The 27567-nt window shown below is 38.9% G+C and overlaps 4 protein-coding genes across 11 annotated transcripts; 2 read left to right on the top strand and 2 right to left on the bottom strand.

The window, feature by feature from the left end:
• Positions 1 to 232: 232 nt before the first annotated feature.
• LOC133726804 (uncharacterized) lies at positions 233 to 2875 on the bottom strand. The gene is made up of 6 exons (XM_062154429.1): positions 2622 to 2875; positions 1300 to 1398; positions 1091 to 1199; positions 930 to 1001; positions 776 to 781; positions 233 to 670 (listed from the first exon to the last, which is right to left on the bottom strand). The coding sequence occupies exons 1-6, from the start codon at positions 2804 to 2806 to the stop codon at positions 551 to 553; spliced, it is 591 nt and encodes a 196-aa protein (XP_062010413.1). The 5' UTR covers positions 2807 to 2875; the 3' UTR covers positions 233 to 550.
• Positions 2876 to 8464: 5589 nt separating this feature from the next.
• LOC133707516 (uncharacterized) lies at positions 8465 to 11976 on the top strand. 7 transcript variants are annotated; one of them, XM_062133184.1, is made up of 12 exons: positions 8465 to 8769; positions 9224 to 9443; positions 9546 to 9620; positions 9725 to 9783; positions 9892 to 10042; positions 10170 to 10266; positions 10353 to 10419; positions 10654 to 10752; positions 10908 to 11000; positions 11118 to 11272; positions 11397 to 11498; positions 11604 to 11976. In XM_062133184.1, the coding sequence occupies exons 2-12, from the start codon at positions 9242 to 9244 to the stop codon at positions 11776 to 11778; spliced, it is 1275 nt and encodes a 424-aa protein (XP_061989168.1). In that variant the 5' UTR covers positions 8465 to 8769; positions 9224 to 9241; the 3' UTR covers positions 11779 to 11976. The 7 variants fall into 7 exon arrangements, with proteins under 7 accessions (XP_061989168.1, XP_061989162.1, XP_061989182.1 ...); XM_062133178.1 differs by having other exon boundaries at positions 8465 to 8971; XM_062133173.1 differs by having other exon boundaries at positions 8466 to 8769; positions 9183 to 9443.
• A 764-nt stretch (positions 11977 to 12740) lies between these two features.
• On the bottom strand, positions 12741 to 14141 carry LOC133707514 (CASP-like protein 1F2). The gene is made up of 3 exons (XM_062133137.1): positions 13540 to 14141; positions 13284 to 13413; positions 12741 to 13164 (listed from the first exon to the last, which is right to left on the bottom strand). The coding sequence occupies exons 1-3, from the start codon at positions 13767 to 13769 to the stop codon at positions 12934 to 12936; spliced, it is 591 nt and encodes a 196-aa protein (XP_061989121.1). The 5' UTR covers positions 13770 to 14141; the 3' UTR covers positions 12741 to 12933.
• Positions 14142 to 17665: 3524 nt separating this feature from the next.
• Positions 17666 to 23279, top strand: LOC133726800 (phytyl ester synthase 2, chloroplastic-like). Of its 2 annotated transcripts, none has more exons than XM_062154425.1 (14): positions 17666 to 18342; positions 18554 to 18605; positions 18809 to 18864; positions 19116 to 19274; positions 19633 to 19737; positions 20187 to 20293; positions 20488 to 20609; positions 20785 to 20854; positions 21089 to 21219; positions 21405 to 21774; positions 21869 to 21982; positions 22343 to 22428; positions 22541 to 22650; positions 22808 to 23279. In XM_062154425.1, the coding sequence occupies exons 1-14, from the start codon at positions 17940 to 17942 to the stop codon at positions 22999 to 23001; spliced, it is 2079 nt and encodes a 692-aa protein (XP_062010409.1). In that variant the 5' UTR covers positions 17666 to 17939; the 3' UTR covers positions 23002 to 23279. The 2 variants fall into 2 exon arrangements, with proteins under 2 accessions (XP_062010409.1, XP_062010408.1); XM_062154424.1 differs by having other exon boundaries at positions 17667 to 18342; positions 20785 to 20893.
• Positions 23280 to 27567: the final 4288 nt, after the last annotated feature.

Raw genomic sequence — 27567 nt, 5'->3', positions numbered from 1 at the left:
TTCTTGATCAGTTGATGGAATAGTTAAAGTGAAGCCTAGAGAATTAGATGGGCCAATTGCTTTGCATTAACCCAAAGCCAAACCAGTTAACCGCTTGTTTGCTCCAAAGCACAGAATATAGTCTTTCATCAACACCAGCCAATTTACAGTAACACAGACTATTCCTGTAATAGCCATTTGTCAAAGATTTGAATTGTATATCGCAATAAATGAGAATCAATAAACAAACCGGTTCAATCGGATTGTATCCATGCTCTACTTCTCGTAAATTTTAACAAAGATTAAGCACCAAATATAACCTTGAATTCAAAACTGATGAGACTGATTACGAAACATAGCAAAGATCCGATTCGGGTTTATGCCCATTGTATGACTCAGCTAGTTCATCTTACACTAACTTGTTAATAAACTATTCGTTTGGAAGTTTCAGACAACAAACATGTGCCACTAACCCAGAGGGAAAACAACTCAGCAACACAGGAACATGAATTAGCATCAAATGATAACCAATTGCTCATATGCTATCTCACTGAAGTTGCATCTCCACTGCTTAACGCTTCTTCTTGCTTCCTTTTGCACCACCAGATTTACCAGGAGTGGCAACCAGGTACACGAACAGAACCACAATGGATAACACAGAGATCAGAGACCCATACTTTGCCAGCAGCCTCTGTAAATACACAAGGGCAAAAGAAAAAAGAGGAATATTAGCAATTGTAGGTCACTTAAGACCCATAATATACTATAAACGACGCATAGAAAAGACATATCATACCTTAACCTGAAAATATTTGCCACCACAGCAGAGATAATTCCATGAAAATACAAAGCAAAACCTCAGTTAGCACCAGAAAAGTTGTCCAAAACCAGAATGCCTAATATAACTGCTATCTGCAAGAACATCTAAAGGCAGCAGCCTTTGTACTTACCCACTCAAATTTCTTCTCAGGAGGCCTGTCAGCAAGAACATCTAAAGGCAGTATGGGGGTTGAATATGCCTCCTAAAGGAAACCAGAAAAGCTCAAAAGATAAGTATTTAAAGAACCAACAGAGAATCAGATATACAAGGACTTTGGACAGTCTATTCAACCTGCAGAGCAGCCTTTGTGGGAATGCGAAATGTAATAACAGCTGGTGCACCGCTAAACAGTCCCTTCGTCTTGGCCTCCAATTCAAAAGAGTGGGATACAATGCCACCTCTGCAAACCAGTATCCAGAATTAGTAAATAATAAACAAAAGAAGTGGAAAGTAGAAACCATACAAAGCAGCAAGAGTCATATTAAACAGTTGGCACTTACGCATCAAGCCTTTCCCATGACTTGGAAGCGTTGCCGCTGACAAAATCAAAGAGATCTTGAGGCCAGCTCTCATCACTCAAACTTACATCATATGCAGTTCTGCAAAAGAAACATGGCAGATTACGACCAAATTAGTTACACATAAGCATATATATGTAAGAAGAATCAAAGTAAAATAGCACATATAATAAATCAATGTAATGAGAAGTTAAAACTTGCACAGTGGAATTGTGGAAGATTAGAAAAATGAAAGATCGGTTCACATGACAAAATGATAGCCTGCACATGGTGTTATCACATTTTTGCCTTTCTTGTGATGAATTAAATCACCAAATTCTAATGCATTTGAAGGTATTCTACACATACTAATTCATTTGAACACGTAGACCAGACATTCAATTATGTTATACAGCCACAGAGACATGACAAGTACATAAAAACCACTTAAAAAAAAATTAGAGAAAGAAAACATGGAAAAGCAACTGGTATGATGCAAACAAACCCTGTTAACCATTGAATTGTTAATTAGAGACCTTATCCCCATAACGAACCCCTGCAATATAACAAAGTTTGCACGGGTTGGTTGTTCAAAGCTGAATTGAGAGGTGAGCTCAGGAAGGAAAAGAGATGAAGCTGAGTTATTTTAAAACTTGATGCACTTGTATACCTACAGACACGCCATCCCTCCCTACACGGGGGTTACATGGCTCACATTTGGTCATAATTCTTATTACCATCCTTCCTCTACAATGATTAATCTCGCGTCACCTCAACAACTTTTGTTGCATGCATCAATTGATTCCAAAATTCAGTCATTTCCCATTCAATACATCCAACATATGAACACACAGTTCACAATACAGATATTTAAACATAAATTAACAGTCTGACCTTTTGCAACCCTAAACATATTCACAATGATAATGCAAAAAGCAATATGCCCAGCGCTGTAACTATCTCGAATCAGTTGACGGAACAATATTGTTTTTCATTCTTCAAATATTAGAAGAATGAAAATTTTGAGACTAAAGCCTATTCGTTTTATTGCTTAAGCTTTGACGGCAATGAAACAGATACAGAACTGAGCAAAAACAACTCCTAAAACCAATCCATTACAATCAAAAGCTGAGCAAGCAAAAGCCTAATCGCAGATAGATAGATAGATAGATGAGAATCCAAAAACGAAAAGCTCAGCAAGCAAAAGGTCGAATGGATCTAACAGCCACGATAACAAATATTCTACGGTAAGCTGGATCTGTGAATCAGAGAGCAAAGACAACAAGATTTGAAATCGGAATTGGTGAAATTATGAGAAAGCTTACGAGGATCCTTGGTTGTAGATATCAATAGAGACGGAAACGCGCTCGGCGCCGGACTTGAGCCTGTTGAGGGAGGCCTTCTTGTGCGCGAAGATGAAGGGCGAGTCCGAGCTGGCGAGCGCCGACGACGTGAAGAGCAGCAGAGAAAGCAGCGTCAGGATCAGAGGCTTCACGATTGGTTTCGCCATTTTCCGATTTGAGATGGTCTTGTGTTTTTGAGTCGTGACGGAGTCGCTGAGGGAGAGAGAGAGAGAGAGAGAGAGCCCCTTTTTGTTTTGGCTCCCATAGGGTCTTTTTCGTAATTGACACGGTAGACTCTAGTCATAGTACACATTTTGGACCAATAGCATTTCAGTCTGTTTATTTTGTTAAGTTGTGATTGGGTTGCTCTCTGAATTTCATAATTTTTGGGGTATATGTGTCTGTTTCACAATCTTTGTAATTTTGATTCTTTGTTATTGTGAAATAAATAAAAAAATTAAATAAAAAAAAGAGGAAAATTACCTATAGAAATTAAAGGTAAAATCACCAATAAACTAGTGTTTATTGTTCGAAAATATGAATAACTTTGTCTAAATCTAAACCCTATTTATTGGGTCGTATAATTCAAACCTTATTACCCTAGCCTAGGGAGCACACTCGAATAAACTTAGCACCGGCTCGTTGTTGGACTTGGACTGTCGGCAAAAACACAATGGTTTCTGACCAAATGAATATAACCATTTAAGCGGCGCGGGTATGAAAATGTTCAGAAAAGATTTCTTTGTGAACCCTGACTACCAGTAAAAATTTGAGTCAAGTTGTTTCTTAATTTACTGAGTGGGTGAAATGGTTGTTGTGAGTAAGATGTTGTTTCCTTCATTATTTTGTAACTTGTATAAACTTTCCTTCGAGTAAAGATTCAATTCTTTAAGTTTTTCTTAGCTAATGTGCCATTTTCATCAAAAATCATGTTATAACACACTAATTTCTTAGGTTTTAGCATTGCCTTCATCGCTGTTTGGCTCCAATTTTGTTGCAGCTGGTCAACAATCTCTTTTCTTGCGCGGGCGTGCCAGCACTGTTCGGGTGCAGTCGTCGGGGGTGTCCCTTGACCTGACTTCTATCAAGCGATTGTAGACGAGGAGAGCACCAACCTCGTCGTGGGATTCTTTGTGCCTCGTGGTGAGGACTTTGCTGAAGTTTCTTCTTGTTCACAAGTCGATACTCAATATTGCAGATTGAGCAGAGCGAAATCACCGGGAAGTATTGAGATCTTGCTAAAGCGTGACTTTAGCTTGGCTGGGTTGCTAGGGCGTTACCCTTGCTTGGCTGGTTCTGTAACCGTTGTGGTCGCGGCACTACCGTCGGCTCCCGAGGAGACTAGGACCGAAGCACGTTGACAGAGGGTTTGGTGGCACTGAAAGTCGGCTTCTGAGAAGACTAGGACTAGGAGTGTGATCACCGGTAAGAGAAAGAGAAGGAGAGGAGTTGCTCTTAGAGAGGTTGCTCTAGAGAGAACTTAGATCATCTTAGAGATGTTGTTGAATTGTGTTGTTGTGAATGTGTTGGTGTCGGTGTTTGGTCGTGGTACTACAATCGGCTCTCGAGGAGACTAGGACCGAAGTACGTTGACAGAGGGTTTAGTGGCACTGAAAGTCGGCTTCTGAGAAGACTAGGACTAGGAGTGTGATCACCGGTAAGAGAAAGAGAAGGAGAGGAGTTGCTCTTAGAGAGGTTGCTCTAGAGAGAACTTAGATCATCTTAGAGATGTTTTGATGTTGTGAATGTGTGTTTTAGAATGAGAGGAGAAGGTGTTTATATAGGGAAGAAAAAGAAGAGTGAAATGATGAGTGGAAGAAAAATAATGAAAGTGGAGTATGAAAGTGATTTGTAAAATATGGAAAAGATAGAGAAATGATGAAATGAAAGCAAGGCATGAAGGTGCAAAAAACATGGAAGTGATGATGATCTATTAAAGAGATTGTAGAAGAAAAATATATCCAAGGAAAAAGAGAAAAACATCTAGCTTTCTTCATGTGGGTAGGAAACATGAACATGCATGATGAATGTTGAGCTGGTTTTAGGTCAGTTTCTGCCCCTTTATTCCTTCAATTATTTCTCCACCAATACTTCAGAATGAGCCTTCGACTTCTACATAAAAAATGTTCCACTATGAGTGTAGATCATCCTGACAAATTTTCAGAGCTTTATTCCATGCGGTTGGGCCGGAAATGCTGCTGGACCTCTTACAGGTCCAGTTTTCCAGTTTTGCTTCTGTAGAAAATTGGACTGATTGTTTGAAGCCCTTCCACTCCAAACTAGCTTTGGCACTCTTCATAATAAATTATCCTTGGAATGTCTAGTATTAATCTGGAAAGTTTTAGCTCATTTAGATTTCATTTGGTTAGTCTGCCGCCCCTCCTTCCTTGTTTAGCTCGGTTTCTCCTAGCCGAAGTAGGAAAATGTGCTAAAGTTAACTTTTCATGCTTCCATGCTTCCATAGTAGGCTTTATTTAGCCTCTAAATATATATTTCGAGCTTGTCGACAATATATAGCTTGAGCCACTGACATTGGCTCAATTTCTCCAACACATGCCTTGTCAGGCCAAAATGTTCATTTTGGGTCCAAACAATCGCTTCTCAAAAACCGAATGAATTTGGTGTCAATTGCCAACGTAATTTCCAATTCTTGTTTAGGAGCCCATCTACTATAAATTGAGCCAATAGCTCGACAATCAAGCCCATCTAGATAGATAGTGGATTTGTTCGTATAAAGTTTCATTTTTTCAATACGGTATTTTAAGATCCTAATATTAACCCACATCTTCAAGTATCTAACTTTCATTCAAACTCTACCTACTGCTGAATCTTTTTTTAACTAAAAAATAGCACATAATATCTTATTCTCTTCCTTTCCTCTCTTAGTTTGTTACACACCTCCTAATTCTCTGTACTATTGACCCAAAATTTAAGTTGAGTGATGGATCTAGAAACGCGGGATGGGATTCTATTTCAAGAGTGTACGTACTACACAAGTGATCGATGTGGATTAAGTACGTACTACTAAGCGATTTTGTCCGCAACTTCACCCTTCATATTTTATCCATGGCTCCAATGTATTAGTGTGACCTAGTTTTACTGGGGTCATTGATAACAGAACTCTGTCCGCTATTCTAATCTGATCGACGTACTACTTGGTTTGGGTGACCGGTGAGTTAGAAACTTAGAATTTGAAATATATTCTTGATTCATAATTATGTCGTGCTGCGAAGTTTGCAACTCGAAGGTGGCAGCTTTGTACTGTAAGGCCGATTTAGCAAGGCTGTGTTATGCGACCACGACATTCATTCTGCCAATGCTCTTTCTCTGAGGCACACTTGCTCACAAATCTGTGACCATTGCAGAGCCGAAGCGGCCTCAATTGTATGCTATTCCCACAACATTAATTTCTCTCTGCCGAAACTGTGACCGAGAATCGCATAGCCATTGCTCGGCTGATAGCGCTCCGGTACAAGGGTTTTCGGGCTGCCCCTCAGCAATGGAGCTCGCCTCTATGCTTGGCTTTGATCATTTGGGAGCTGAAAATTTCATCAAGTTCAATTCTGCCGGGTCGTCTTTTCTGTTGGATGATCACAATAAGTTAATGGACTTGCATGATGACCTAATGGTTCCAAGTGCTGCTGCTTATTCGACACAGAGTTTAGGGAGCTGTCCTCGCAAGGGTAAGGACGAGGTTTATGAGCAGTTGGTGGAGAAGAGAATGAGGGCTCTCGCAGCACAGGTACTGGACATAGAGGACGCTGCATCGATATCGGAGCTTGCAACTCGGCAGCTGCAACACACCCCAATCAAATCGACTCCGTTGCTTGTGTTTCCCATGAATCGTGGTTACGTGGTTAAGAGTTACGATCATATTGATCAACTTGAGGATGCGCCGTCACAAAATGTAAGTCAACTAATGTTAATTTTCGTAATATTGCTAGCTGTAGAGTGTAGACTAATGGTTGAAGTCCGATCTTGTAGCGAGCTATTAAGTTTGACTGATTGAATTGGAAAAACAAACTTGTAGAATCAGTCAGTTGATCAAGCAGGGACAACTCCAGCATCAGAAATGAATTTGAATTCAACTGAACGTCGTCTCGAGGTGGTCATGGATGGGAGAAGGTCCACATCAAAATCCAACTCCAAGGCTCAGCCTCACAACAGATGGAATGCCAGATCACGCTACAATAAGGAGGAGAAGAAGAAAACTACAAGGCACATATCATAAATATCGTTTCTTTACAATACACTAAACATATATTAGTTGTAGATCTCAATTTCTTAGTTAGTGGTTATCCTGTTAATGCTATATGTGACCCTAATGTAGGATAATATTTTCCAAGTTTAACAGGTATAATAGGCATGCTCGTGATAGATCAAGGAAGTCCCGGCTGATACTAGCTAGAAAGCGAGTCAAGGCACCACTCAACTGATCGATCAACTCCCCATTAAGTCCTAATGATCGATCGATGCATATATGTCATCTGTTGAGCAAGATTAGCTAGTTAGCGAGCTAGATTTCATTTGTTTCTCAACATGCATAAATATATGCAGATGCATCTCCCTATCTAGGTACATTTTCCAACTGGCTAGCTTGCTGTAAATACTTCCATACAGTTTCATATTGGTATATATTTGCAGAAGCTCAGCTAGCTGTGCATATATGGTGTGTTCTTTTTGTCCCAAATATTCGTGCGCGTGTACAATCTCGAGTTCTAGTGAGCTTTTCATATATGAAGTACGTACAAAGTGAAAATAAATTTCGAAGCACCGACTTGTTTACCAATTTTTAATGTCAAAACATATAATGACAAATTAAATATCTTTGCTGCATTTTCCACTTGTTTTCTTTCTAGGTTTAGAATTGCAAGAAAATGAGTTCAAGGTTTAGCTCTTGGATTTTGAGCAGCTCAAAACCTAATAACTAAATCTTAGATCTTAAGTGACAAACAATGATGTACATTGTAGATAATATGCCAAGCTAGCTACGACATTTGCCATGTAATTTGTTATTAAAAAGTTCTTAAACAAGTTGTTGCCTACAATAATTACTAATAATGTTAAAACTGTGCTAAATACTGATCTCAGTTAATTACTATGTAGCTGATAGTCTAATTGAGTTCTGGATCTACTATTAAGTAGCTAGGTTCTTTAGTTCGATATATTTTACTAGGACACTGCACGTAATTTATATGTCGTCCTCTGCAAACCAGGCAATTAGCAGGCTGTGTTGTATCCATCCTTGGTAACATGCATGATTGATCTGGGATGCTGCTGCTGCAACTTGTTAATAATTATTTCCCTTAATTAATCCCCATTTTATTTATCGGTAACGTTAACGTAACCCCACTGCATGTGTACCTGTGGGAAGATCGATATATGTGGCAGATCTACTTACTAGGTAGACATCATGAAATGATCGATCCTTCATAGTCCATGCATGCGTGGGGTTTATAACAGATTCAATTCGATCATTGACACCCAATGATTCTCGAGCTCTCTCACAAATTAAAGGTATAAACGATGAAGGAGAAAATAATCAGTATAAAAACTCCTTAATCACCGGTAAGAAGGATAAGGAGTTTATATATATATATATGGTCATAATTTATAATCAATACAGAGTAAAACTGAAGACTGAGATCGGAAAAAGTGATTGCGCAGATCAAAGGGTTTACGAGTGTGTGTGTAAAAAGCGATAGATGGTATGTCGGCCCGCCATAGAGATGGAGCCAGTTGTCAAGTTTATGGGAAGATGAAGATGAAGGTGGTCCCAACCTCCTCTTCCTGAATGCCTTGGTTCGGAAGCCACATGCTCACTCACGTTCTTCTTCTTCTTCTCCCTCCATCTGCGGAGCTTTTATATGATGTTTATGTATTTCAACGCCTCCTTTTAACAAATTAAGCACAGAGAAATCAGATATCTACGTCTATGCCATGTGAAACATGTCTTGGTCACCGAGCTTCCTATTCCCTCCTTAATTTCCTCACTCACTCTCGCTATTCATTTCTAAATCTTCAATACCAATAATTTTGGCTGCGGGCCAGCTACCATTTCCATTTCAGTACTGCTCCCTCGAAGCTTCAATTCACTCAGAGTCCCTCTCTCTCTCTCTCTGTGTACCCAGTAGGTCTTTTCAGAACCTACTCAACCGTCTCCTATATATTTAATTTATTCCTTCTTGCCTGGTTTTTTAATCTCCCCACTCCCTCACTTGTTACTCATTCATGCATCCGCTATTATTGCATTCAATCCCTTTCTGATTTATAATTCAATGCCAATCTAACTCCATACCTGTTTCATCTATATGAGTACTGACAGAATTAAGGTGCTTTTTTACCTTCACTTCACTTGAACTGAATTGAAGTCTATTATTCATTTGCTGTCAATTGCCGTCCATTATGCCTGTTTTGTGTTTAGCTCCCATTCTTTAATCTCTGTGCTCCTACAACTCACCGTGTTTAGTTGGAGGGGGAATATACACTAACAAATCATAGAGCTGCATGCCATTGGGTATATGACTGGTTTATATTGTGTAGGATGTTGTTATTCTTATGTTTGAAACCTATAACATTGATAGACACCAAATTAAACCGAAATGGGGTGTGCTAGTTCTCTATATGCTGCTGTTGGAACAAAGAAGAAGTTGTCTATCCCTGAAGTTGTCGTCTTCGTCCCATCCACTCACATTCCTGCACAATCTGATCTTCAAAAGCGGCTTAGAGGCCTAATTCCAAAAGATATTGCTGACAGATTGTCTTCGCTTCGTAATCAGATTGTCTTTGTGGCAGAGGACACTGGTAATTAGTTTGCATCATATCTACTTACCTATTGATTCTTTTTGCTGCTTTGTGTTTGGTTGCAGAGTTCATGTAGTGGAGTTGTTGTTGTTTGTCTTGCAGATGGATCTGCTATACCTGAACTCCGCCGAGGGCTGGAGGAATACTTGTCTCTTTTAATTGGCCTCACTAAAAAAGGTCCTTACTTTCAATTTGAAATGGTGTTTCTCTTTTTGTTTCCCTCTCACATTCACACACCGCTAAAAAATTAAAGCTAAGCGAGTACTTTTCTGATGTAACAGAATATGGTCTTGAGGGATTGGTTGAATTCAAGTGGAGAAGTTTAGCGGGTGGGAAACAAGTAGGACAGACTACTTATACATGACAATTACACATACTTTCTATCTTTAATCTGATTAAATGGTTCAATTGTAGTATAACTGAGTGTGAACTTAATATGATTGAAAAGCAGCAGGAAGCCTCCTCCTCATGTATAGCAAACTCTTGGTTTGAAGTACTGTCTGTTGTTCACATGATGGCTATGCTTGCGTTGTCGGAAGCTGACACATTGATGATTCCAAAGGACCATTCTGGCTCTAGTATAAGGACTGTATCTTCAGGTTAGTACTTAGTTTGTATGATCTTTTCCATATTTATGGTACTTAATTAGTACAGGCTTTGTTTATAGCTCAATTGCAATTCCTTTGATATACTAATTAACGGTCTAGTTATAATCTCTTGTTCCAGATTGCAAGAGGGAAGCTGTGGACTTATTGCTTAAGGCAACAGGGTATTTGGAATTCTGTGTCCGGGATGTACTGGTTCATATACCACCGGAAATCAAGTATGTTAAATCACAGACGCATGCGTTGCAGAAAAATTAGATTTATATATAGACTGACTAAAACATTATATCTGCTTTGAACCCAGGAAAAATTTTCCGAAAGATTTGCAGGATGGTGTGTTGGAGGCCATTTCCTTTCAAACTCTTGGCCAGGTACTGCTTTCTTACTTTCCACTTAACTTCATTTCACTAGGTTTGCACCTATTATTATTCACTAGTTTACAAACATATTAAAATAGTATATAATGCCAAATAACTAGTTTAATTTCTCAAAGGAAAGATTAAAGTCTGGACTGCATTTCTCTGTTACAGAATTTATCATACTTAGACGAGCTAGGGATATTGATAACACTCCTACAGATAGTGAAATTGATAAATTTATCTCAGGGAACTGAAATTCAGCTTGGTTTAGCTGTTGACTGTCAGAAGGCTACTTTATCAGTTAAAAGAAGATTGGCCTGTGAACAATTGAGCTATTTCAGCCAGGTATGTAGTAATATTTTAAACAACGCAGTAAAATGATTCTGGCCAACTTATAGCTTATTCTTATTATTAGACCCGTTTGCAATTAGTACGTTTCAAGGTATCCTGGACGGATATTTATAAGTTGAGTGTTTTTTTTTTCATTGCTTTGCGATCAGGCTTATCACTGCTTGTCAGGATATGATCACATCAACAACGGGTATGGAAAGAAGCATATGTGGTTCATCAAATGGAAATTTCTGGAGTCAAAGGTCTGAATGCAACCTACCACATTCAACTTTATTTGGCAAACTATTAAAGTTTCATGTTGGATCTCCTTAATCTCAGTTTATATGATGCTAACTATTTCATATTATATACATTACCAGGCTGCAGCTTACTACTTCCATGGTCTAATGGTTGACAAGGGTAATGAACCTTCATGCCATGTTAGCGCTGTATGTTGTTTTCTTGCCGCAGAAGAAATTCTATCAGAGAGCAAGAAAGCTTGCTTTACCTTTTGCCTTTTAGCTCCAGTTACCAGGTATACATAAAATCATTTGGATCATATATATACATGCATGATGCATGTTAGCTAGAGCATGAAAATCTTTTATATACTCGTCTTGATGGTAACTTTTTGGTCTTCTTCTCAATTAATTCCCAAGGGCTGCTCCACTGTGGGGAGCTATGAAGCATTTGCATCAGAAAATCCCTGTAGTTGCAGCAAGGAAATCCCAGATGTATGGCTACCTCTTAGAACAAGACAAGTAAGGATTAAAATTCATATGATCAATCAATTTCATCTCCCGAAAACTACATAGAAAATTTAAGTACTACAAGCTAGACTAATATGTTACTACTAATGATGCAAGAGTTCTTCAAGCATTGCCTGACCTACCAGAATTTCAACTGTCATTAAGACCTGATGACTATCAACTACCTGAAATCGACCCAGCTTGGGAGTCGGAAAAATGGGAAACTCAAAGCCAGAGCTTAAAAGAGCACCTAGATGATAGTGATGACAACGATGAGACTGAAACTGAGTAGTGATATATAGATAATTTTGGTGCACTGGACTTGTTTGTTCGTAATTTATTTTCTTATACAAGATCTAATGTATCCATCACTGCTACAGCTTAACCATATATCTCCATGTCTGTATATGTATATCTTTTACAACTCTTGTACTGTCTTGTCTGGTTTTATTTATATATGATCATCGATCAGTCATCGATCACTTTTATATATGTATCAATGATGACAGCTATATATAGTCCGAGTACTTGTGCATCCATACAAATAGAAGCTGACTTATTCAAACAGCTAGAAGTCAAGCTGAAACCTGCTTAAGATTTGAATGCTGACCTGCCACAAGAACTAGAATGTGCTTCAAGTTTTTGGTTATGTAATTAAAAGGCATCCTGTATATTGTGTTTAATTAATTTGGGTCTTGGATGCTGATGGTGATGGATGGATGGTCTTAGTTACATTCCAATAAATAAACAATGCCTCGTTAGATATGGACATTTATATCGTTTCAGACTTTCAGCTAGGCAACTGCATTTTGCAATGTTGCAATAGATGATCCATGATGGTACACCCCGCCAGTCGTTGATATTATTAATGGTCATCAATTCATGACAGTGTAGTTCGTTGAATATAATTAAACACGCATTACATCTTCCTCTTCCTCTGGTTGCACAAGTAATTCATGACTAGAAACTGTCGTCTATGTACAAATCTATACAAAACTACCCTAACTAACAAGGCTAGCAAGGCCACAATTGTTCTCCTCTTAGCTGTAGTCTTAAACTTGCGTGTAGGAAAAACTTGTCCTGGCATGGATTGATTAAATTTGTCTATCTGCAAGCTAGGGTCTCACAAAATGCCTTAGCTAGAAAGTTCCCATTTAAGCCAATGGTTAAGAAATAATATATGCAACCAACATTTCCTCCAAATTAAGAAGCCAATTCACCATAGACATATACATCAGGAAGTCGACATGATCGTTGATACACACGAGAAATGATATAATTATAAGCGAAATACAAGCGTGCCCAACTGATCGATTAGCAACAATAAAATATATATGTTTCTTAATTTCTACAGATGGATCGAGATAGATGATAATGACCTAGCTAACATCTAAATTAAGAGTACAAGTATAAATTTGAGATGATATATAGAAGAATGATGATTCAATTAGTTCTTGATAATAGGGCGATAGATGAGAGCATGAGCCGACATGAGATTGAGAAGCAAGCAGGCAAAGAAGGCCAAGTATGAAAATGCAAGAGAGATGGACATTCTGTTGCAGAACTTGGACACATATCCACAAGTTGCATGCCAAGTCATGTGTTCTTCCCCATACTTTCCCAGGTAGCCTATCGCAGTCGCAGCTGCACATCCAGCTATTATTAACACCATCATCACCTGCACCAATTACTTAGTTAGTACAAATTGTACATATGAAAACCCTTTCGATCTTTATTCTTTAGAATATCTGGATCTAATTGAACTAATTAAGGTGATTGAGTTGCTTGATGAATTACCGTATCAAGCAAGAAGAGGAAGAAGTACTTCTTGAGAGGCGAAGTTGTCCCAGAACGGCTTAAGATGTAGATGAAGACCAACGACAGTGCTGAGAAGGAACACAACACAGCATCCGCAGCAACCAAGAACCTGAAATTAACAACCAGAAAACCAAAAAATTATTAATAGCTATAAATTTACACAGTTTGAATGTTTGATGTGAAGTTTGAATGTTTGATGTGGTGGCATGGGGTGTTAAAAAAAAAGGTGTCGTACGTCAAGGCAGACGAGTAGGAGTATCGTGCTTGGAAGTTCAATCCAAAGATGACGACGGACTGGCGGTTGGTGACCATTACAGAGATTGCGACCAATGTGAAGGCAACAACTAAGAGTCTGAGACCCGCTTGAGCCATCAAGAAACTCGTTTTCCGCCGTTGACTACTCGAATCAACAAAAGAGGACACATTCTTCTCGTCTTTAGCCACCGTCGAAGACTCTGAAGCCATTTTGATCCTCCTCTTCTTCTTCTTCTTCTTCTTCTTCTAGCGGTTTTGGAATGGGAAAGTTAAGCCGGAGGGGATCCTAAATATATATAAGAGAAGGAAAGATCGAGCAGTAGTAAATGCAAATCTGAGAAACCAAAGGAAATGACCACTTGTCAAAAAAATAAGGAGAGCGAAATCCAGTCTAGCTAGCCTCGGAATTTAAGGGATAGAAGGTTTTAGTGGTAATGGTGATGATGGGGTAATAAGTGAGCGCAACCTAACTTTAGGACGAGAAAGGAAATGCATTCATAAATGAATACCCAAATCACATTCCGATCCTCACAAATGAAAATGAGAGAGAGAGAGAGAGAGAGAGAGAGAGAGAGAGAGAGAGAGAGAGACCAAAGCAAAACAAGGGCTTTTTGGATTTTGATGCTGCTTGTCTTCAAGGGTGACTGATCGAATGAGATGGATCGGAACCAATCCCACCCAAATTAAACTCTCTAGTAGTAGCAGTATGGCCAAGTAGGTAGTTACTTAATTGGCTGGTTTGTTTGTGGGTTTGTTTAATTAATTTGTTTGAATTGATGTACAAGATCATTGACTTGGTGAAGTGCAATTTATAAAATTATTGGTTGTTCGTACGTCATCTTCATTATGTAATTAAACAAATCAGTATGAAGTGTGAGGCAAAATTATTTAGGATCAAAGTGAGCTAGCTGCTAGCTAGGTTGCCTAATAGTAAGAAGAAGAAAAATTGCATGATTAAATTAAGCAAATTAGGCCTCCTCCTAATTTAGGCCAAGTAGCTTAGCTTTTTTTTTTCATGAACCTTACCGAAACGAGAAATTTTTTTTAAAAAAATTACATTAAAATTAGGAACATAAATCTTACCATACAAAAAGAACAACAAAATTTAATCAAGTAAATAATGAAATTAACATAAAGGAAAGTTAAGAAGCTCCAACCAATCACGGTTGCAGAAAGAGATAACAAAATCGAGTAACATTGGTCCGATAATTTACCAGCGCATCCGCATAATCATGATTATTCAATACATTTAATTGGTTTTGCATGATGCCCTCTGCTTTAGGGAAAGACAAATACTTAGGTGGGGGTTCCCCACCACGTGGCCTTACGGCCATCCAATCAGAAGCAAGTAAATTTTCCATTTTTTTCAAAACTGTCCATGCTCCCTAAAGTGAAATACCCAAAACACCCCCTGTTGGACAGTGATTGGCCCTCCCCACCACGTGTCCCGTGCGGGTGCCCTACGCAAGATTCTCTAGGGAAGAAAAGCAGTATTATCAATTATGGTCACCACAATATCTTTACTACTACGTGTACACAGAATGAATGACTGAAATGTGACCAATCTCAAAATGGAGGCCGGCCCTTTTCACAGTCATGAATCTACAAACTCTATGTTTTGGTGCTCCATTTATACAAGGCCTGCAAAATGCATGGCCCAAATAAATTACTCTCTTCTATGGGACAATATTAGTACAGTGCAACTTGAAGCCTGTCTAACTCTGACCCATTAAAGATAGTTGCCCAACATTTATCACTCATATTTGTAGAAGTAAAAAAAAAAAAAAAGACAAACAAAGTGAGAAGCTTTTGCAAAAAGGAAACTTAGAACCATGCTTAATAAAGTAGAATATATGTTATGAGAGAATTGACTCAATTGAGGCATTGGGACAAGATTCATTAGGTTATATATATATATATATATGTAGTCATTGTTTATAATCAATCATGTGATGCATGTACTGTGTTGGGTTAAAATGGAGGACGACTCCAACCTCCTTTCTATAATATAATGACTAATCCTAATCATGTACAAGATTCAGATGAATGTGAGTGTCATGAGTGAGAGTGAGAATGACCCGATAAATCTATAATCCATTAATTGATCTGTGACTTGATATGATTCCCTACACAAGACACACATGACTTAAAAAGTTAAAACAACAAGATGTCAAGAACTTGAACAGGACTCGCTACCAAAGCTTCAAGCTAGAAATCCAAATACAAACAACAGAGGGAGAGGGAGAGGGAGAGGGAGGGGGGTGACGCCAAACACATATATAAGGATCGGTCCACCAAGTTGAATTATATATTAAACCCGAAACACAAACGTGTTTAAACTCCAATGAACGCTAATTAAGTAAGCTAAGATAAATCCAAATTAATAAACAAGTGGAGCGCGCAGGCATGATTGATATAAGCATTTGCGAGCTGATCGAAACAGTATTATATATAGCTTGTATCGAAGATGAACATAAATTCCTTGTTAACTTAATATGTACGTTGTCAATTCATAAATCATGCATATTTATACATATGTTAATTAGTTTGTGTGATTTTCAAGTCTTTATTATGTAAAAATTGGTCTGATGAAACAGCATCGTTTGCCGCCCTAATTAATCTGTGCAAATAAAACTTGGGCAAGACTTTTCTTGTGTTGTCTTGTGTCCTAAACAAACAAACGCTACTTGTCCAATATTGCCGTTGCTTCAATCGCAGCCACTCCAAACAAAAACAAAAATCCTAATTAACACATTCAAATAATAATAATGCTGCCTTTCATGACTTGGTCGGAGACGCACGTCTTAACATTTGTTTGCCTACATATGCCCTATTTTGTGCTCTACAAGCCTACTTTAATTCTTACACAGTGGTCAGAAGCGCAAAACAAAATTAAATTTCTTCAATCTTATTTAACACCATCAGGCAACAAATAGTCACTAGACCAAATAACGGATTATAAAAGTAATTGAAACTAAATATCCGCGTACTAATTGAGTCATCACTCCACAATTTGGTACTCATGATTGTGTAGTAGAAACATTGACAGATGCACTTGATTAGTTATATTCATAGATGGATACTAAAGCAAAGTTAATCATTTTTGGTTGGGCAGGGATAATTAATCAGGAAGGTTTTGTAAAAGCTGGTCATGTGCAGCCAGTAGCCCAGTAGAGTAGTCCATTACGTCTAATCTAACTCCATCCATGGCATGAAGAGTGGCTTGGCGTAAGAAGTGCTTCCATATCCCAATACCAAACGAGGCCAAACCGTCTTTTTCACCTTCTCCTTTTTCGTTTGAGCAAGCAACCAAACCAACACTGCTGTCCCCCATAATTTCATCATCATCGCCCATCTATCTTTGTACAAATCATATTTCTTTTAGGGATTGGACTGGCCAATTATTGCACAAATGACTAGTCCGCATACCCTTTTAGAAAGTTACATCTCAAATGATTTTAACTTTATAATAAAAAAATGAATTTGTCATATTCTGTTAAACGCAATTTGAATCGTGGAGTTTGAATTTAACAAAAGAAAATATTTATACATTCATCATTGAAGAAAATGTGACTTGATTAAAGAAAGGAAACTTCATCTTTTTTTCCTTCAAGATTTAACTTCTTTTATGTGAAACTCTGGTCTCTTCCATTATGTATTTTTTTTTTTTTTTACTTGGGGATGAGGTAGCATGTCAGTCTGTTAGTAACACATTCACTCAGTCAGTATTTGTACCGAGGTCCAAAAGGGTATCTTAACAAAGCCAGAGTAGACTAATCTCTTGATGTAGGGGCACAGACTTAAATGCCCCTCAAACTTGATGGCTACCCACTACCTAATGACGAAGTCATGGGTTCGAGTCACCATGGGGGTAGGAGTGAAATCTTTTGATCATCTTTTAAAAAAAGAGAAAGAAATAAAAATTTAATCTCTTCCTTAATGTCATATTTATTATTTAATGAAAAATGAATAAATAGTAAAATATATATTTTACATCAATTAGAATTAGAGTGAATACTTTTTCATGAGAATTGAATGAATTTAAAGCAGACAAGGAAACGTCAATACATGTGAATATAATGGTCACCAAATTCCAGAATTTCGGACCAACGAATGAATCACCGTCAAGAGTGGTCTAGTATCCTCGTCATCTGTCAAACCCCAACGCAGTGTTCAAATTCTCCCTCGTGCTTTGTCACTCCCATGAACAGAAACGTACACCAGCCAAACCACAAAGCAGACAAGACAGAAATGATGAACACTTTTTTAATAGAGAGCAGCTAGCGAGCGTCAGCTTTGGCCTGGCCTCTCTCTCTCTCTATTTATCTTCCATCCATCCACCTTTCTTTTCGAAATTAGATTCAAATCTTCGATCCATATATGGCCTCCAACGCACTCTCTCTCCTCCCCTCCATTTTCCGACACGAACCGACGTCTTCACCATTACTGTCCACAAGGTCGTCCAAGCTGGCTAGGAGGACCACCAGATTGGCCATTTCCACAGACCAAACTCCAGTCTTCACGACGTCAACGGCGACTGCTTTATCAGAGTCAGACAAGTCCAAGTCCAAGGAAGAGCACTTGGCTCTGGAGGACGACGGTGGTGATCAAGCATCGGAAGAGCGTGCGAGCTTAAACCAGTTCTTTGAGCAAGCCAAGGGTCTTCTCAGATCGGACGACCAGTACGGCACTGGAACTGGACCACCTCGCTGGTTCTCGCCTATAGACTGCGGGAGCGGGATCCCCTCCAACCATGATTCCCCTCTCCTTCTCTTTTTGCCTGGTCAGTCAGTACTCTTTCATCATATGCATATGCGTCACCACCCACCACTTATTTTGTTGATTGGACTGGGATTCGAAAGCTACTTCAATACCGGCCACACGCGCGTGTTGTGTTTAATTGCCGGCCGCACAGAATCTCTAATATATATATATATATATATATATGTTCAAAACCCTGCAATTAATCTTTATTGTCGTTCAACTGCGCGCAGGAATTGATGGCACCGGACTTGGCCTTGTAAGGCATCATCAGAAACTTGGAAAGTACGTTAATTTTCGCTCAAGCTCAAACTTGACTGCTTCTTTTTACTTCACACACACTATATAGTACTCTTTACTTTTCCCACGCACCTATATTTTGGAGCAAATAGCTTACTTCCTCTTTCTAGTACCAACTGCTGATCTGTATTCTACTACTCCGATCCCCTTCTTCTTCTTTTTTTTTAACTTTAACTTGCTTTGTGAAGGATTTTTGAGGTCTCGTGCTTGCATATCCCTCCTAAGGATCGAACACCGTTTACAGGTTCTTCCTTCTTTACCTTTGATATGTAGAATTGGCAATCTTGTCTTGTCTTTGCACAAAATAGTTGCTTCATTCTCGGTGCATGGTCCCATCATATGACTCGATCTGCTGCTTGCACTCAAAATCACACTAGGAGAAGATAAATATCCACATATATTGTTGCTGTTTTTCTCTGTCGAAATTTGCCTTGGGTGAAAGAGACATGAATTCTTATGCCATTTGGTCTCTTTTCATTCATTTGTGTGTGACAGACTTAGTGAGGCTGGTTGAGAGAACAATTCGTTCAGAGCATGATGCCTCACCCGATCGTCCCATATATCTTGTTGGAGAATCTCTTGGAGCATGCCTTGCACTATCTGTGGCAGCCCTTAACCCGGATATCGACCTTGAGCTTATTTTAGCAAATCCAGGTAACATGTTCCTTCATCTTAAGCCCATTTAATGTAAGAAATTTAGACATTTCCGTACGTGTTCTGGTGAATGCTTTACAGTTTCTAATTAAGGACCAAGAATTTATCTCCAAAGACTTATAGCGGAAGTTGAATTTTGGTTACTTTTGTATTATCATTTAGTGAATACTAAAATAAATAAGAATGAACATTGAACTTCTGTAGGACTTAAACTCTTGTGCTCTCAGTACTGCTATTTTAAATCTTACATAAACGCAAAATGCTTATTAATTATTGCTGTAGAACCCAAATTCGCTTTAAAACAGAAAGTGAGGCAATTTCTTTCTCGATTTAACACCTACCTGATATTTATGTGCAGCAACATCCTTCAGCAAGTCACCACTTCAAGCTCTATTACCTTTACTGCAGTTCATGCCTGACTCTCCCAATCTTAGCCTTCCTCATATACTGAGTACAATTACAGGTCTGCTTTCTTGTTCCATTTACTAGCTAGTTGCTTGATATACCTATTTGTTTCCGGATAGATGATGATAAGCATTTCAGAACAACTGCTCAAGCTCATATAACCTACTTTCTGTGAGACTTGGAGCAGGCTGGTATTGCTTTCTGATGATCACTTTGGGTAGAGAGGAACTTGTTGATGCTTAAAGTAATGAGCATCTTTAAACATCTTTTTATTCTTTTTTTTTTCTGTAAGTACAAAATGAGTTGTTTCTTTTGTCTTTGGAGACTATATTATCTCCTGGAATAAGGATGCCATCTCATTTGATTCTATGTTTTATTTGGAATTGATTTCTGATCTAAATAATCTATATTTTTTGCTCTTATCAAGTGAATTATTGGATCAAAATTCCTATGCATATAACGAAAGTATGTTGTTTATTGATCTGCAACTCTTTTGCATCCATTTAGGTGCAATGGTGGCTAGTCTGGAGAAGGGAGTTGGAGGACTTCCACTGCCACAGACAGTTGGAAAGCTATCACGGGATATTATTGAACCATCAATATCTAACCTTTCTGTAAGACACAACTTTGAAATATTAATCTGACCCAGAAGAAGTTAAATATCTGCATCAATCTGTACAGCACTTATTTTTCTCAGTATCTGTTATCCTTTGGCTGAGTTTTTGTATTTTGATTTTTTTATGATGTGTTTTACTTTCAAAAAGCAAGGTTGAATATTGTGAAATAGAATTAATGGTTGAAGTTCCAGGTTCTTGCTGATATCTTACCCAGAGAAACACTTCTCTGGAAGCTACAAATGATCAGTACAGCTTCTTCATATGCCAATTCACGCCTCCATGCTGTAAAAGCTCATACTGTGATAGTATCCAGGTTTTCTTTAAACTTCTATAACCAATGCTAGTATTACTTTCATGTGAGCTACTGGCCAATCATTCATCATATATTCCACAATTATTACATGTGACAAGAGTCACAAGACCACTTTTTGCACTACCCTGTCATCTTTTAGAATGGTGGTGCTAATTTCCTGTTACCTGTCTATTAGTGGAAGAGATCCATTGCTACCTAGTCAAGAGGAAGGTCAAAGACTCAAAAGCCTGCTTGCAACTTGTCAGGTCCGTACATTTGAAGACTGCGGCCATTTCCTCTTCTTGGTAGGATGATGATCTTATCAGTGCTAGTAGAAACCTGTTAACATTTATGAATTGTCTCAAATATGCATTAGGTTCTCCTCTATAATGGTTAAAGTCTCATTATTAAGCATTTAAGCTGTGTATTTTACAATCAGATGTTTATGATCTCAAAACACAAATGCTTCAACATATATTTGTTCATCAAATTCTTGGCAGGAAGATGCTTTTGATTTGCTAACTGTCATCAAGAATGTTGGTATCTATCGTCGTTCTAAAGAACGAGACTTTGTTTCAGATTACATACCACCATCACCTTCCGAAGTTAAAGGCATAATGGAAAAAAACAGGTGGGTGATACTTCGATAGAAGTTACAATTGCAATTGTTGTTTCTGCTATCAATGGTCCAACAGTAAGAGTGGTATGAGGCTTATCAGTTGATACTTGATAGTCTGATTGTTTGATCCTAGATGCATCCTGTGCTTTGTTTTTTGTTAAAAATATTGATATCTCATTATTGTTATAAATGTGTAGATGGTTTAACATAATCATGAGCCCAGTGATGCACTCAACTTTAGCAGACGGGAAGATAGTGAGGGGCTTTGCCGGGATTCCTACAGAGGGTCCTGTATTGTATGTTGGTTATCACATGTTACTGGGATTTGAAATAGTTCCCTTGGTGACGCAACTGTTCGAACAAAAAAACGTCCATCTGCGAGGGATAGCACATCCAATGATGTTTCTCAAAATGAAAAATGGAAGTTTACCTGAGTTAACATTATACGATGATTTCAGACTTATGGGCGCTGTTCCTGTCTCGGGAAAAAACTTTTTCAAACTTCTCTCTACAAAGTCTCATGTCCTACTCTATCCAGGTGGAGTGCGTGAGGCTCTTCACCGGAAGGTACTAATCATTTCATGTTTGGTCCGATTTACACTTCTGAGAATTTGAGTCACGTACTATTACAGTTGTGCAAAGCTGAACTTGCACTTTCCAGGGGGAAGCATATAAGTTGTTCTGGCCGGAACGGTCAGAATTTGTGAGGATGGCAGCTAGATTTGGAGCCAAAATCGTACCTTTTGGTGCTGTTGGAGAAGATGATATTGGTGATGTAAGGCTACAAACCTCACTTTTATCTTTTGTATTTAGTAATATGCCTTTCCATTAAATATTTAATGAAGCTTGAAGTAGGTGTTACTGTGTTATCAAAATTACTCTTATACCGGATTGTGGTTGTTTAAGTGTATGAGCCTGCATCAACGAAGGTGCATGGCTTGTAAATGTAGTTTCTGTCACATCACTCACATGTGCATCATGCATGTGCACACTTGCACACCTACACGTACTACATGTCGATTCATGTGTGAAGAGAACCATTAGAAAAGGCATACTTTCTTTTTAGATGAATAAGCGATTGATTGTCATTCATTTTGGTAAGAATTGCTAATTTGTTGTGTTTTCTTCTCCTCAGCTACTTCTCGATTATGAAGACCAGATGAAAATTCCTTTCCTTAGGAAATCTATAGAGGACTTAACGGCTGAAGCTGCAAAAGTGAGGTATAAGAGCTGTCAAGACATTTTATTGTTGATTTCCACAGACCTCCTATCTTGGTATGCCTTATCCTAGATTAATTGGCTCCTTGAATGTTGATGTGTCTTCTGATAATAGGTCCACCGTTGATGGGGAGATTGGAAACCAAGCTATGCACCTTCCAGGAATTGTACCGAAATTTCCTGGCCGGTTTTATTATAAATTTGGGAAACCAATTGAAACAGCAGGTAAGCGCGCCCGCGTTTCGACTATAATCAATTAAGTGATTAACTAAAGTTAGTGAACGGAATTGTTAGATAGAAATGAACTGTACGTATTCATGTAGTTAACTAGGTGGTCATTTATGTTGTGATGTGAATATATATATACATATATGCAATGCAGGGAGGAAGCAGGAATTACGAGACAGGGAGAAAGCTCATGAACTATATTTGGAAGTAAAATCGGAGGTTGAGAAGTCCCTTGCTTATTTGCAGAAAAAAAGAGAAAGTGATCCTTACAGAAACCTCGCGGCTCGGTTACAATACCAGGCCATACACGGGTTTACGTCTGAAGTTCCTTCATTTGACCTTGATTAATGGAGTACGTGCCGGCCAGCACGCTTCACGCAGTCCATTGACATGAACGGAATGTTGGATCATATAGTTGTGAATTCGGTTACTTGGTTTAATACACACATGCAGCACAGGCTCATCAGTCCCGGAAAGAAAGAGAAAAAGGCACAAGACAGAAGAGGCCTCAGCCTCTGCATTAAGAAGAGACCACATGCACCTGAATTTGTGAAGTAGTCATTTTTTGCAACTTGTAATTTCAAACATGCCATCAATTTATTATTCCAATGGTGATAAGTCCATCATAGTTTGGCATTTGATTTGGATGAAGCTTGAAGCTTGAAGCTTGAAGCTTGAAGCTTGAAGCTTAGTTAGTCAGTTTAACTTGTGCTATACCTCGATATTAAGGCTAGCTAGAGTGCAAAGCAAGAGAAGTAGGAAGTCTATTATTCTACAACTAGCTAGATAGGCTTAAAGGCTTTCGGAGTCTGAGTCCCATCGATCAAAGACATTCGGGCAGCTAGCTCGCGTACCATAAATCAATCACATATCAAATCTGGTGAGGTGAAAAGCAAGGATATATTTTTGGGAATTAAGCTTAGGGATGGAATCAATTACTTAACTGTGCCTTAATTGCCTTGTTATGGAATTAGTTACGCACATTTTACTATTTATACACTCGATCTCCTTTTTCACATGGTAAGCAATTTGTCTGAAACAGACAAAGTTGATCTCATAATTAACCATCTTGGTCAAGGCCTTGTGTGGCCAACAAACGAAGAAGTGAGTCGAGAGCTTATATGGACGTCTGATTAAAATCAAACGGTTGGTCTTGCTCGGAAAAAAAAAAACATGTATCATGTATGTATGTAGCAAATTGTGACAAGGCGGTGCGAGACATGTGAGACTTGTGTAAAACGGTTACGCAAATATCTGACGAAATATTCGTACGGACGGACGGACGGGTCTCAACCGCGTTGATCGAGGAAGATGGATATAATACAGGCATATAAGGCCCTGGCCGCCGCTTTAGCGCAGTCACTCAGTCAGTCACCAAGAACTCATAAGGGTATATTCGGAATAACGTACAAACCATACATCACATTCCATCCACATGCATATACAAACAATCATAATGCATATTTGATTCATTCATCAGTAAATAATACATACACGTAACGATCGATGGCCATGGCATGTATATCGATCCATGCATATATAGAATAGACGGAAAATCAAACATGAAATTAGCTAGTAAGGATCGAAATCAAGCTCCAATATTGATCGATGTGAATGCTCAACAACAAGTTTGGATTAATGAAACTGGTCATCCTGTAACTACGTACTAACTCATCTAATTTCATCCATATATGTGTAACGTACAGAGAGATAGAAGAGGTAGCTAGCTCAAAATTAAAGACCCAAGCTAGTGCATCTATCGATCCATCTTCAAACTCGGTCCTTAATTCCCCAACTCAATTAATTTGACAAAGAGTACTAGCTAGCTACTTGAGCAAAACCCAGTTGACCACGCACTACGTACTACTGTAATTAAAAATGAAGATAGGAGGACTACTAGCTAGTACTAGTGCTACTGCAAACTGAAACAAATAACTCACTGACTCATGATCAAAGTGACACAGAAATGGCTCGATCGATCATAAGCGGAGGGTGAGGTCCACATTTGGTTGGGCATGAGAATAATAAGAATCATGAGTAGTAGTACTGGTACTCGCACTTGTAGTTGGAGTTGGGGTCGAGATGAAAGCAGGAGAGGCCGCAAGAAACCCAGATGGAAGAGGATGAGACGTCGTGGAGTAGTACTGGTACTCCTCCTGATTCAAGCTATTGTTGCCATTCGACTCATCATCAAGCCAATAGTAGCTCTGAATCTGCATCTGTTGCTGCTGGTCGTCCATTAAGGCAGTGGTGTTTGTTGGTGTGCCGATTATTAGGCCTCCATTTGTTGGTGTTGGATACTGAAGGTCAAGAGACGCCGCCTGACGATGGTGACGTCCCTGCAGATAATGGTTCTGGTGATGATGAAACGACGGCGGAGAGGGAGAGGGAGAGGGAGAGGGAGAGGGAGAGGGCTGGTTCTGGTGGTGGCGGTGGTAGGCTGATCCAAGCAGATCAGGCGGTGGTCTGTTTCTGGAAGCGGCTCGCTCGCGCTTGTGGGCGTTTTGGTGGCCGCCGAGAGCTTGAGAGGTGTAGAACTGGCGAGGGCAGAAGAGGCATGGGAATACGCGACCAGGTTTAGACGTCGACGAAGAACGCGATGATGATGCTGGTGGTTTTGTGGTGGGTTGGCTTGCTGGTGGTGATGGCCCTTGCAGACAAGGTGACTGCTGCTGCTGCTGATTATGAAGGAGGAGGTGATGGTGATGGTGTGGGGGCTGTTTGTTATTTAGGAGGAAGTCATGGTACTCGTACATGGCTGCTGCTGCTGGATCTGCCATTATTGATGAAAGACCCAGCTGCTTTGCAAACAGGCTCAGAGACTTTGATTTTGAGAGAGGAGTGAGTGAGTATGAGTGGGGGAGAGGCTCATGCGCTTTATAAGGATATGGAGTAGAGACAAACTAGCTACGTACCCTCATCGCTCTCAGTATAATCCATTTGTCTCTATCCATTCTCTCTCTCTCTCTCTCTCTCTCTCTCTCTCTCTCTCTCTCTTTGTGTATGCAAAACTAAAAGGACATATGTACCCTCATGCCTCCCAAGCATACATTAGTTCAATTATGAAATGGTACGGTCTTCCTACATTTTGCATACGCACCTTCCTAGCCTTGATGAATCTGAGATGATTTCTTAATTTTAAGAAAATTTCTGAAACTGTTTGATGAATCTGGGAAATTAGTTGATATTTTATAGTAAGATGCTGAAGTTTAAATGTTTGATTAGGGCCGCGCGCCACTTGGTTTGGTAATTACCAAACCGACTGAATACCAACTGATGTTTTAGGTTTGGTAAACTGACTTTTTGATAACCGAGACCGATAAAACCGAAATCGAAAATTACTGAAAAAGTTGGTTTGGTTTTGGTAAATACCGAATCTACCGATTATCTAAATATTAGCTTTATATACTGTGGTTTTCAATACACATACATATATATCAATAAATAAATATAAAAATTTTCATAATAGTATGAACATTACTACACATATACTTAGTACATGTATTTTAAATAACCTAGTTAAAGATGATTAAATAACCTAGTTTTATTGAAAATGGCTAAAACTTGATGTCATATATGCAAAAGAAAGCTATAATTAGTAGATGAATACAAAGTTTACGACTATAAAATTAAAAAACCTAGTTTTATTCATTTTAATTTAAATTACCAAGAATTAGTTGTTCTAAAGTTGGTAATACCGAAAACTGAAATGCCGAATTTGGTAGATATTATTAAAATCTAAAAATTTTGGTTGGTAATTGGTAGCTCAATTTTGAAACCGAAAGCTTTGATTTTGAAGTTGGTAATACTTATAACCGATTCGAACCGACCGAGTGACAGCCCTATGTTTGATGTAGGCGTGATCAATAGAGAAAGAAAAGGGAGTGGAGAGGGGCATAATGGGGAATTGAATGGAGGAAAAAAGAAAAGAAAAAGGGAATCAAAATATGAAATGGAGGCGAGTAATTGATTGGTTTGGCAAGGACATGCAAGAAGGGAGTGAGTGCCACCACCTTGGCTGCAAAACTGTTATTATGTCAGAACACTGCTCTCTCTCTCTCTCATTGAATCAATCTGGACAGCTAGCAGCATTTAGCACGCAGTAAGATAGTGACACGTGGAAGCACAAAACCATGAACCATCCATCCATGGGCGCATCAACATCCTCTCTCTCTCGCTTTCGTGTAACAGAAAATATTCCTCCTTCTTTCTCTCTCTGGTCTGCTCCGGGCGTCTGGTAGATGGAACTTCATGGGAGGAAAGGGAATATTACTACCGAGGAACGGCCACGTCGATTAGACAGATCGACCATTGATCATCAGTTTTTGACGGTTACTTTCAAATTTTAAATTCAATTCAATCACATCACATCCACACAGAGAGAGAGAGAGAGAGAGAGAGAGAGAGAGAGAGAGAGGCTGTACATAGTACTAGAGCAGCTAAAGCAACACAGAGAGAGCTAGAGAGCGGAGAGGTACATATATTATATAGGAATTTAATTTTGTTATAATTGTTTTGCGTGAGGGAGCTTCATCTCATCTCATCTCAACACTCAATCATCAAAGTAATTGTTAGAGCCTTAGAGGCTTCTGCTCTTGCTTTTAAGTCTCTAGCTAGTACTACTGCACTGCTTCTCCAATACACTTGACCGGTTAGGCCACTGCACCCTTCGTATTGTCACACAGATACTTTGTACCTACCAATACCAATGCAGCACCAACTTGCTTCCTACTCAATCCAATCTTGCAGAGTTTTGTCAATTAAACAATTAATACCACAGGTCTTCTTCCTTTTTTGAGAAATAACGATATTCAGCCCAAAATAGAAAAAACAAGCCCAATTAACCCTAGAAAACGGGCCAATTGAGACTTAACCTAAGTACCTAACATAGCGCCATAGTTCATGCACCACCAA

The sequence above is a fragment of the Rosa rugosa genome, chromosome 1, assembly GCF_958449725.1.
Source record: "Rosa rugosa chromosome 1, drRosRugo1.1, whole genome shotgun sequence".
NCBI lineage: Eukaryota > Viridiplantae > Streptophyta > Magnoliopsida > Rosales > Rosaceae > Rosa > Rosa rugosa.
This window is presented reverse-complemented; position numbering and strand designations above follow the sequence as displayed.

Excerpts from the sequence above, each read along its gene's own strand:
- LOC133726800 (XM_062154424.1), top strand. The coding sequence starts at position 17,940 with ATGGCCTCCAACGCACTCTCTCTCCTCCCCTCCATTTTCCGACACGAA. Across the intron at positions 18,865-19,115 it reads GGATCGAACACCGTTTACAG|ACTTAGTGAGGCTGGTTGAG; the intron begins GTTCTTCCTTCT and ends TGTGTGTGACAG. Across the intron at positions 19,738-20,186 it reads TATACTGAGTACAATTACAG|GTGCAATGGTGGCTAGTCTG; the intron begins GTCTGCTTTCTT and ends GCATCCATTTAG.
- LOC133726804 (XM_062154429.1), bottom strand. The coding sequence starts at position 2,806 with ATGGCGAAACCAATCGTGAAGCCTCTGATCCTGACGCTGCTTTCTCTG. Across the intron at positions 1,200-1,299 it reads TCATGGGAAAGGCTTGATGC|AGGTGGCATTGTATCCCACT; the intron begins GTAAGTGCCAAC and ends ACTGGTTTGCAG. Across the intron at positions 1,002-1,090 it reads CCACAAAGGCTGCTCTGCAG|GAGGCATATTCAACCCCCAT; the intron begins GTTGAATAGACT and ends GGTTTCCTTTAG.
- LOC133707514 (XM_062133137.1), bottom strand. The coding sequence starts at position 13,769 with ATGGCTTCAGAGTCTTCGACGGTGGCTAAAGACGAGAAGAATGTGTCC. Across the intron at positions 13,414-13,539 it reads TCCTACTCGTCTGCCTTGAC|GTTCTTGGTTGCTGCGGATG; the intron begins GTACGACACCTT and ends TGTTAATTTCAG. Across the intron at positions 13,165-13,283 it reads TCCTCTTCTTGCTTGATACG|GTGATGATGGTGTTAATAAT; the intron begins GTAATTCATCAA and ends TAATTGGTGCAG.
- LOC133707516 (XM_062133184.1), top strand. The coding sequence starts at position 9,242 with ATGGGGTGTGCTAGTTCTCTATATGCTGCTGTTGGAACAAAGAAGAAG. Across the intron at positions 10,043-10,169 it reads TATAAGGACTGTATCTTCAG|ATTGCAAGAGGGAAGCTGTG; the intron begins GTTAGTACTTAG and ends CTCTTGTTCCAG. Across the intron at positions 10,420-10,653 it reads CCTTTCAAACTCTTGGCCAG|GGAACTGAAATTCAGCTTGG; the intron begins GTACTGCTTTCT and ends AATTTATCTCAG.